The sequence below is a fragment of the Delphinapterus leucas genome, chromosome 20 (assembly GCF_059928025.1).
Source record: "Delphinapterus leucas isolate spDelLeu-1000000601 "Yukka" chromosome 20, BTC_Dleu_Yukka2, whole genome shotgun sequence".
NCBI classification, from domain to species: Eukaryota; Metazoa; Chordata; class Mammalia; order Artiodactyla; family Monodontidae; genus Delphinapterus; species Delphinapterus leucas.
This window is the reverse complement of record NC_143148.1, coordinates 6,478,588-6,490,040: the sequence shown is the minus strand read 5'-3', so window position 1 is coordinate 6,490,040 and position 11,453 is coordinate 6,478,588. Positions and strand designations below refer to the sequence as shown.

The window sequence follows — 11,453 nt, the reverse complement described above, 5'->3', positions numbered from 1 at the left end:
AGGGTGGGGGTCAGAGTAGCTACTGCTCGCCCGCACCCTTCGGACCTCCCAGGGTAAATATACAACCCCCCAACGTTCCTCCTCTTTCCTCATGCCCTGTTCTCCTTTTATTCATATCACATACTTATTATAGTATATAATGTATTTGTCTTTTTTTTTTTTTTGCGGTACGCGAGCCTCTCCCGTTGCAGAGCACAGGCTCCGGACGCGCAGGCTCAGTGGCCATGGCTCACGGGCCCAGCCGCTCCGCGGCATGTGGGATCTTCCCGGACCGGGGCACGAACCCGCGTCCCCTGCATCAGCAGGCGGACTCTCAACCACTGCGCCACCAGGGAGGCCCTATTTTTTTATTGTCTGTCTTCCCCTACTACAGGGGGAGCTTCACGCAGCAGGAATTTTCCTCTGTTTTGCCCGTTGCAATATCCCCGGCATCTGGACACATTCCTGGCAGTCGATCAATATTTATGAATAAAATGAAAAGCAGATCGAGTGAATCTCCGTTTGCTGCAAGTGAAATAACCTAATAGAGTGAACACAGCGGTGCCGAGGGGTGAGGGACTTGTCCCTGGCTGCGCGGCCGTTCAAGGAAGAGACCACACACGGAGCCCACTTCTCAGACGTTTTATTTCTGGGACCAGATTTGGGTCACAGCTGCAGAGAAGGTGGACTCTGGACCTGAGGAAGGAAGCACTGGGGAGACAGAGGTGCAGTGCAGCTCTCGCCCCGGTCATTATGGGAACCGTCTTCAGGGTCCGACCAGAAGGACCTGTCCATCCACTGTCCGGGAAGGGGGACCTTGATTCCAGGAGACTGGGGGCGGGGCACTGGAGAGATGAACAAACTCAACATTTGGGGGAAGGAAGTGGTGTCTGGAAGGAGTGTTGGGGTCCCTGCAGGGGTGGGGACTTGCAGGGGGCGAGGGAGGCCAGAAAGCCAGGTCCTAGGACGACTCATGCATTAGACTGGATAGTGTCCTGGATCCACTTGGAGAACCAGCAGAGGTTGGTGCAGACGCCGGGTCTGTTGGGCTGGGCGCAGGGAAAGTCTCCCCAGGACACAAGGCCCTGGAGGGAACCACTGCAGACCACGGGGCCTCCGGAATCACCCTGTGGAGGAAAGAGAGGGGCACAGAGAGGCGGTGATGTGGGGAGGTGAGGGAGGGAGTCATATAGATGAAGAAGGACCAGGGCAGCAAGAATAGAGACACAGACAATGACAGCGAGGGAGACACATGTAAAAAGAGACACACAGAGAGAATATTAATATTTCACCCCACGTTCACCCTTTGGAAACCCCCTCTGTCCCTGTCTACCCAACCCCCAACCTCTTTTCCATCTGTCTTCCTCATTGTGTGTCTCTGTGCTTCCTTCTCTCTCTCACTCTCCCCTCCAACCTTTGAATATTGTGTTTCTCCTACTGGACACCCCTTCCTTTCCCTTCCTCACTCTTCACCCGTCCTTGACACCAATCCACCTTGTACATATACCTCACTTTTGCAGAGAGGCAGTTCTCAGCCCCTGGGTGAGGGGTTCTCAACCTGGGCACCGCCGACGTTGGGACTAGATGATTCTTTGCTATGGGAGGGTGTCCTGTGCTTTGTAAGGCATTTGGCAGCATCCCTCTACCCACTACGTGCTAGGAAACCCCTCCCTCCCCACCAGACAGCGGTAGCCATCTCCGGGCATTGCCATGCATGCCCTGGGGGGTCAGAATTACCCTGGGGTTGAGAATCACTCCCTTGGACTAATTTAGGTCACCTGTGCACTCTTTACTGTCATTTCTTATTTATGTTTATGCAAAATACCTACAACCTGGCTTCTCTCCCCATTATAATGCAGACACTCTTCCCCAGGCAAAAAAAGCTTAGCTGCCCCGATCGCTAAATTTCAACATTTCTCTCATCATTTTTTGTTCACCCTTGTTCAGCATCCCTGCAGAGTCTCTTTTGCTCGGCAGGTAGTTAACTGCTCTGAGCCCTGGCTACTCGTCTGTGAAATAGAGTTAATAATGAAGGTTAAATGAGTAAATTGAGTTGATGCATCGGAAACACTTAAAAGAGTGTCTGGGGGCTTCCCTGGTGGCGCGGTGGTTGAGAATCCGCCTGCCGATGCAGGGGGCACGGGTTCGGGCCCCGGTCTGGGAAGATCCCACATGCCGCGGAGCAACGGGGCCCGTGAGCCATGGTCGCTGAGCCTGCGCGTCTGGAGCCTGTGCTCCGCAACGGGAGAGGCCGCGATAGTGAGAGGCCCGCGCGCCGCGGTGAAGAGTGGTCCCCGCTCGCCGCAACTAGAGAAAGCCCTCGCACAGAAACGAAGACCCAACACAGCCAAAAATAAAAAAGAATATTTTTTAAATAAATAAAATTAAAAAAAAAGAGTGTCTGGCAATTAGCTAACTGCTCTTAGTGCTATAGTATTAGTATTATTGTTATTATTTCTTGCTTTTAGCGGCCACACCCAGACCACACTCTGGTATGAAAAAGCCACTGGAGGTCTAGGGAAAGAAAAGCAAGGTACTACCCTTGGCTACGGAAAGGCTAGTGGTTTAAAATGCTGACATCCAAATCAGATTTGCTTTCTTCCGATAAAAACCCCTCCACCCATCCCTCTCTCCAGATGTGGGTGCTTCCAATGTTAAGTGGGGACACAGATTAAATTGGGCGATCTGGGGAGTTGCTGCAACTGTCACATATGTAAGATTTGCGGGGGTGAGTGGGGTGGGTGGGGAGATTTTCCCAGCCATCAGAATGGGACTGGAGTGCTGTCTGAGCCCACAGCTTACTAAACACCAAGATTACTGAAACATACATCCTGCCAGCAGAGAGCTTGTTAATTTACATTCCTCCAGACCCTTTGGGGACCTGAATACAGGGAAGGGTCCTGAGCTGTTAACAGTTTAATTTCTGTCATCCTCAACAAATAAAGCTCCCGTGAGAATACAAAGAAGGTCTGTACTGGGGATGAAGAAATATTTGCTGGACATTGGGTCCCACTCACCTCTCCAGCCTCAACCCCTGTCCCCCAAACATGCTGGCTCTTTTTTTATTCTTTGAATCAGCCGAACTCCTCCCTGCCTCAGGGCCTTTGCACATGCTTTTCTTGCCCTTAACCTTTGCAAGGCTGGCTCCTTTGCGTCATTCAATCTCTGCTCTGATGCCACCTCTTTGAGGCCTTCCCAATCACCCTTCCAAATACTGCCCTCCCCATCACTTGCTTTCATAAAACTGTGTTTTATTTCCTGCACAGCCCTTACCACTCTCTGAAATTACCCTGTTTATGCAGTTTCCTGACCATAGGATTTTTTTTAACCTTTTTGCTATTCCAACAACTTTGTGATCAATCCTCTCTATTAAATATTTTCGTTTAAAAATACCGACCATGGGTTTCTGTTTTCCTTCTTTAAGACATTTTACTAGCATTTGTCAGAAAACTTTCACACTACAGATTTTATGGGAATGAGACACTTAAGACTGCATCTGCCTGAAATGTTCCAAAATAACTAAGACAAAACTGCGATGTATATTGTATGAAGGGTGGCCCTTAGGTGTGATATCTTTATTCAGGGCACATCCTGCCCTTCTATACAACACAGCCTTGATCTCTCCCTTGAGACCTGTGCTGTCTAATACAGTGGCCATTAGCTATATGGGGCCCTTGGCACTGAAACATGGCTAGTCCAGATTGAGATATGCTGCCAGTGTAAAAATACTCACTGGCACAAACAAACCAAAAACAAACAAACAAACAAGGAAAAAATAGAAAAAAAAGGAAAAACAAATAAAACAAAAACAAACAAAAAAATACACACTGGCTTCCAAAGACTTACTATGAGAATAAAAGAATGTAAAGCATTCCATTCATAATTCTTTTATATTAATTACCTTTTGAAATGATGGTACTTGGGATACATGGGATTGAATAGGGTATATTATTACAATAGTCAATTTCAGCTGTTTTTTACTTTTTTTACATGTAGCTACTGGAATGTTTAAAATGACATGTAAGGACTTCCCTGGCGGTCCAGTGGTTAAGACTCCGTGCTTCCACAGCAGGGGGCAGAGGGTCCATCCCTGGTCATGGAACTAAGATCCCACACGCCCCACAGTGGGGGAAAAAAAAAACCCCACAAAAAACAAATAAAATTACTCGTAAGGCTCACATTATATTTTTACTGGACAGCACTGCTCCAGAATGAGCTCTGTGAGCACCGATCTGATCATCGCAGGGTCCCCAGCACATAGCAAGGCTCCAGGTGACATGGCTGGTTTCAGTGCGTGTCTGCTGAATGAATGGAGAAGTCTCTAGCCTTACCTTGCAGGAGTCTCTGCCGGCCTGGTCACCAGCACAGAACATGGTGTCATCTATCTGATTTGGATAGACCTTCTTGCACCTGTCCTCACTTAGCACAGTGATGTCCAAGCACTGGAGGACTTTGGGGAAGGGCCACAGTGAGTGGTGGAGGATGATAGGAAGGGGCAGAGTGCTCAGAGACAGAGAGGGGGAGAAGGCAGACACAGGTGGGCAGCGGAAAAGACCTGGACACTCACCCTGGGGACTGCTGGTCTTTTCCCAGCCAGACGCCAAGCAGCTGGTCCCAGCGGATGGACAATGGGAGGCGTTGATGGCCCAACGTGTTGAGCCTCACAGATTCTTTCGTTCAGTTTGATGAGCGTGAGGTCATTGGAGTGGCCGGGGTGGGAAGAGCCAGGGTGGGGGATGGATTTGATCCCCTGAAACAGCTGCTGCCTGGATTCATAGATGGGTGACAGGGAATGGTGGCCAAGACGGATTCTGAAAACTCTGAGGAAGATGGTGCCGATCACGACCGACTCTGGTCCTTACCCCCATATCCAACGTCAACCCCAATGCCAAACCTGCTCGCAACCCCAATCTCACCCCTATCCACAAATCCATCCCCAGCACCATCTTTATCTTCAACCCCATGCCTATCCCCATCCCAGTCACAACTCCAAACCCATCTCCATCCCGTCCCCAGCGCTAACCCTAACCCTTTCCCCACACAGAAACCACCCACCACCCTCAACCCCAGCTCTATCTAACCATGCCCAACCTCAAAGCCAACCATCTCCAACTCCACCCATAACTCTAATCCAAACCCCATCTTCAATCCTACATCTATTCCGAAGCTCCACCCTATCCCAATTCCATTTTTATCTCCACTCCATCCCAATCTCCACCACCTCTAATTCTAGAGCCAAACCTAATTCTATCTTAATCCCAAACCATCAGCATACGACCAAACCCAAATCCAACTCATGCTCGACCCCCAAACCCCACCCTTACCCCAGCCCCAATCTTTTATCCACCTCCAAATCCTCAACATAGGCATTCCCAACTTCAAATTCAGCCCTCTCCAATCCCGTTCCTGTCTCTAATCCAGCACCACCCTCATCCTGTCCCATCCCACCTCCAATTCCAAAGCCAAACCAAATCACATCTCTATTCCTAACCATCCGGCATTTGCAATCCTAGCCCCGAATCCAACTCACCCCTAACTCCCAGCCAGTACCACAACCTCCTCCCCAATCTAACCCCATCCCCACCCCAGCTCTCCTCCCCAGCTCTATTCTAAATCCCATCCCCAGCTCTACCTCCCCCTGCTTCCTCATCCCCGTCACATCCTCCCCCCACCGCCATGCCCCACCCCCCCACCGCCATGCCCCACCCCCCACCGCCATGCCCCATCCCCCCCCACCGCCATGCCCCATCCCCCATCCAACCGTCCCCCCTCAGCCCTCCTCTCGGAGCCCCCACTCACTGCTTTCGGCAGTGGGCAGCCGTGAGCAGCCACTGCGAGTCCACCAACACGGCCCCGCAGTACAGCTTGTTGGGTCCCAGCAACAGCGCACCCTGCCACGGCTGGCTGGGCCTCTCGCAGTCGGTCCCATTCACGAGGCGGCTGCTGGTGCCGTCAGACGCCCGGCTGTTCTCCCCGGCCCCAGGTCTGAGGTCCTGGGTGCTCCCGGAGGGCCCGACGGCAGAAGAGTTGTCGCAGGAAGCAACATCACTTGCGAGAACAGGCTCTGGGGGCAGAAAATAGGGGTGGGGGGGTTGCCGGAAATAGAGCTCGGGAGCGGGGCTTGGACTCGGGGGCGGGGCTTATAATCAAGAGGCGAGACCAGCCAGAGGAATTCTGACCCCCGAGGGGCGCTTTTGTTGCGCGGGTGGGGGGGGCGGGGGCGGGGGCGGGCGGGCAGGGCTCTAGGGGCGGGACCTGGTTTTAAGAAGTGAGGGGGGGGGGTCAAGCCTTAGCGAATGGGGTCTGGGCTAGAGTCGGCAGAGCCTGAGATGTGGGAGGGGCTTGAAATCGACTTGGGCAGGGCCAAGGCCAGCGTCCTGCGGAGGAGTCGATCCTATAAAGAGCCCTGACTTTGGGAGAAGAGGCAGGGGCTGGGTTCTAGGAGCTGTGGTCAGGGCAGGAGGTGGATCCTGGCCCAAAGGAGGAGAGCCAAAGAGGCTGGGCCTTTCTTGGGGGAGGGGCACAGCTCAAGGATCCCTGACTGTAGATAAGAGTCTGGACTTGGGGTATGGATGGGGAAAAGGGGCAGAGTCAGAGCTTGTGGGCTGGGCCAGAGTTGGAGGAGCAGAACCAGGAAAAGTGTTGAGACTGGGGTGGGACTCCCGTGGGGTGGGGGGTGGAGAGCAGAGCTATTTTACGAATTCTTGAACACAAATGTGCCTCCTGAATTATCCTGCCCTTCTCCCTCACACAAACCTGCAGATAGGGGCATAGATATCCTACCCCATCACCGGTTCCCCCATCGTCTGTTCACGCGTTCACTTGTTTATATTCTTGCTGAGGACCCAGACAAGTGAAACCCTTGCTGCTGTCTTCATTTACGCACACAGTCCAAGAAACAGGCACACAACGGCTGTCACAGACGTGCACACGCACAGTTACACAGGGAGGCGTGCGTCGTCTCCATAGGGACAGTTACACACACAGCTCTACCTCGTGGTACACACGCTTCCCAGGTACACACATTCGGGGGCAGCCTTACATGATCTCACTCACTCACACACAGTGTTTTAGTGACCTGTGTATATATGCCTCGTGTGCAGACGGGTAGAGACTGCCACTCACTTCTGCACACAGCATGGTGGCATGTGACAAGGTTAGACTCAGTGGACCAAGCATGACACAGGGCAAGTGACCTAGCATCATCCACCTTCACACAGCCACTGTCTCGTGGTGACAGCCTCTTCTCCACACTCAGTCTGCACACTCAGGAGGGATGGGCGCTCCACACACACACACAGCGCTGCGCCATCACACATACAGCCACTACAGCCACACAGTCACGTACAGTCACCCATACACAGACCCTCAAGCAGCCACGTGTTTGCAAAGATAGCCACACAAAATCCTGCACCCAGCCACAATCACACAATCACAAACGGCTACCCGAAGGCACCTAGCCACACATTTTCATGGTGCCGAGCACTTTTGTCACACACAATCCTGTCACACAGGGACAGAAACCAGCAGTCATACATACACAAAGCCAAGCAGCCACACACGGTAACACTCACAGTCAATGATACACACACACCGTCCTAAATGCACAAACACCCGGTCACACAATCACATCTACAGCCTCAAAGAGTAGTCACACCTGTCACAGACGGTCACTCAGTATGGGAAAAGGCACCACACACACACACACACACACACACACACTCGGTAGCAGTCATACGGCCACACACAATCACAAGTAAAGACAGACTCACATTCACCCAGCCTTGGAGCCATAACCAGTCACATGTGTTCCCCCAGTGCCACATAGAGAGTCACCGACAGCCCCACGATGCACAGTTACCCTGCGTGCACACACTGGGATTCTGGGTACCTGTCACCCCCAGAATCAGTGCTGTGATCAGTGCACCGACCATCCGCGCCCAGGGGTCCAGCTGTAGCCAAGGTCATTGCACCTGGCGGGGGTGGGGCGGGGAGGAAAAGAGAGTGGGGAGGCCCAGGTGATTCTGGGAACCCTTACCCACCCCCACCTTCTTCCCTTCCCTGTTTCTCAGAGCAGAGACGGACCACGAGGACGTGGCCCACCCAGAGCGCTGAGATGAGTTGAGACTCAGGGCTTATAGACTTCAAAAGAATCAACATCCAGCATCCTCCAGTCTCCGAGAGAGGATGGAAAGAGGATGGGGGATGCATCTCAGACCAGAGCCAACGCAAAGACATCTCTCCCTTCCTATGCCCCGCCTCCCCAGCCCTCACCTGCCACGTCCCCCAGATAGGGGGTGGGGAACCCGCTCCCAGCGCCGCCGCCGCTGTCCTGCAGCCGCCTACGCCTCCGCTCCCGGCGCCCGGCCTGGGTTATAACGACCCACTGAACCCTGGGGCGCATTCCCGGGTAGTGAGGCGCCCTGCCGGACCTTAGCAACCACTCCTCCGGCCTCCCCCCATCTCCACCCCCAAAGCACCCCCCACCCAGTCCCGAAGGCCACTCCCTACCTCCCTGGCCCCGGGATGGGGAGGGGTCTCCGGAGGTCTGGCGTCTCACCAGCTCTGGAGCGCCCTTGGCGCAAGTGTTTTTCTGTCTTCCCCGTGGCTTCACTCATTCTACCTCCCTCCGCCCCCCTTCTCATCTTTCCTTCTCTCTGTGTTCCGCTTCCCTCGGAATCTTTCTGCGTCTCTCTCCGTATAAGGCGCCCACCCAGTGTCTCTTTCTGCTGTATTTTTTTTTTTACAGCTTTATTGTGGTAAAACTGAGGCACAATAAATATACCATATTTAATGTGTACAATGTGATGAGTTTTGACCCACACACTTCCAACCATCACCCCAGTTAAGATAATGAGCTATCACCCCCAAAGTTTCCTCAGGCCCCTTTATGTGTTGCTGTGATTCTCAATTCATCTCTCTTTCTCTACACCCCTGGGTCTCTCTCTGTATCTTTTCTTTTCTTTTTTTTTGCGGTACGCGGGCCCCTCACTGCTGTGGCCTCTCCCGTTGCGGAGCACAGGCTCCGGATGCGCAGGCTCAGCGGCCATGGCTCACGGGCCCAGCCGCTCCGCGGCATGTGGGATCTTCCCGGACCGGGACACGAACCCGCGTCCCCTGCATCGGCAGGTGGACTCCCAACCCCTGCGCCACCAGGGAAGCCCCTGTATCTTTTCTTTTCTGTTATCTCTCTTTTCTCTGTGACACTACCCTTCTCTGTCTCCCTATTCTCTGTTTCTATCCCTGCATCATCTTCTTGTCTTTCCTCTTCTCCTTCTTCTTTCTTCTCCTTCTCCTCCCCCCGCCCTTTGTCACTGGCTCTGGGTATGTGTATCTTTGTGTCTTTCTGTTCCTCTATCTCCCTCACCCTCCATTTGGGCCAGGAAGACTCTGGCCAATTTGCTGATGGACCCCCTCAACCCCTTCTCTGCCCCTCACCCTGTGACCAGGGCCACCGGGCAGAAAGGGGCGGGGATCCAGTCTAGGCCCCCCGGCAGGTGCCTTACATAGCCTGTCTGACACAGCCAGGCGTGGGTGAGATTTGGGCAGGGCCACCTATCAATGGGGAAAGAGGCCAAGAGGCCAGGCTAGGGGGTGGGTGGCTCCCGGCCTCTTGGGAAGCGGGGCACTGGGTAGGAACCCAAAAGGTGTCTCCTCCCTCCCCGGTTCCTGGGCCACCCAGGGCTGCCTCTTCTGACCTCTTATGCATTCCAGCTCTTCTTTCTGTCTGCCCCCAGCTCTACGCATCCATCTCTGTGTCTCCAAGTCTCTGTCTCCGCTAGGATATAAGAGCCAAAGACTCATTTGACGCCTATTTACTGAGCATCTACAGTGTGCCAGACTCAGATCTGTCTGTGAAGAGAAATAGACAAACGAGCCTGGAGATGCTGCCTTTGCAGAGCTCACATTCCTTGAGGGCAAAAGCAAAGCTGTCTTGTTCATTTCTGTAATCCAGCGCCCATTGAATGGGAGGTTTTAGAGCCCTGAGACTCATTTCAGTGTGTAGGGAAAAAAACTTAAAAACATAAAATTCTGAGGTTTGTTTTGGCGATTGCAATGAATATTTCATGCATTAAGGTGACAAATCCAGCAGCCTACTTCTTTTAAGCCTACAGTCTTTTAAGTTTAGCTTACAAACCTTTTTATTCCAAATATGTGTTTTGATTACAGGAAGGGTTTTGTTGTTGGTTTTTGTTTTCGTTTTGCGTTTTAATTTTTTTAATTGAAGTATAGTTGATTTACAAAGTTGTGTTAATTTCTGCTGTACAGCAAATCGTACGAATGTTTTCTTTTTTTCTTTTTATAAGGATATGGCTGAGTCTTTTTTTGTAATTTATTTATTTTCTTTATTATTTATTTTTGGCTGCACTGAGTCTTCGTTGCTGCGCGCAGGCATTCTCTGGTTTCGGCGAGCGGAGGCTACTCTTCATTGCGGTCCGCGGGCTTCTCATTGCGGTGGCTTCTCTTGCTGCGGAGCATGGGCTCTAGGCGCGCGGGTTTCAGTAGTTGTGGCACGCGGGCTCAGTAGTTGTGGCTTGCGGGCTCCAGAGCACAGGCTCAGTAGTTGTGGCACATGGGCTTAGTTGCTCCGCGGCGTGTGGGATCTTCCCAGACCAGGCCTCAAACCCGTGTCCCCTGCACTGGCAGGCGGATTTTTAGCCACTGAGCCACCGGAAAAGCCCCCAATGTTTTCTTAGGTCAGCCTCCCAAGGCAATAGAAATAAAAACAAAAATAAACAAATGGGACCTAATCAAACTTAAAAACTTTTGCACAGCAAATGAGGTAAGTCTTTATAATAATGTTGGGTCCCATTTACAAACTAAGTTAATTAAATATCTTCAAACGTTTAAAAACTACATTTCTAAAACCAACACACTCCATCTCTTCTGGAAGTCCTTCAGTTTTTAGGCAAACCTTCCAGAGCATGTAAATAAGTTTATACATCTATGTACATTTTACTTACAAATATGATCAATTGGGACTTCGCTGCTGGTCCAGTGGTTAAGACTCTGCACTCCCAATGCAGGGGGCCCAGGTTCGATCCCTGGTCAGCGAACTAGATCCCACATGCTGCAATCAAGAGCCTGCATGCCGCAACTAAGATCCTGCGTGCCGTAACTAAGATCCTGCGTGCCGCAACTAAGACCTGGCACAGCCAAATAAATAAGTATATAAATAAATAAATAAATATTTAAAAAAATATGATCAACATTGCATTCTTTCAAGTATCTCAACACTGAATATAAAGTGGGGATGACTCTAACTTAAAAATCACAGAGCAATGACCCATTCCAAGTTGAAGTCAGAAGACTCTCCCCACAGTAGATAAAATTCTAGTAGACATACAAACACCTTCAACACCAAACGTGCAGAGATTCTGCTTCCAACAATATTCATGTTAAGGGTTGGGCCTTCAAACATTTCCATGCTCATTTTGAAAACATATCAGAATTGGAAGAAGATGTTAGCAGAG

At 51.6% G+C, this 11,453-nt stretch overlaps 1 protein-coding gene across 1 annotated transcript; it reads right to left on the bottom strand.

Moving 5' to 3' along the window:
- Positions 1-606: 606 nt before the first annotated feature.
- Positions 607-7,947, bottom strand: KLK5 (kallikrein related peptidase 5). The gene is given in 7 exon segments (XM_089902214.1): positions 607-1,106; positions 4,311-4,429; positions 4,535-4,618; positions 4,621-4,799; positions 5,779-6,043; positions 7,871-7,926; positions 7,928-7,947. Coding segments are annotated over 7 exon segments (879 nt in total). The 3' UTR covers positions 607-950.
- Between the last annotated feature and the right edge of the window lie 3,506 nt (positions 7,948-11,453).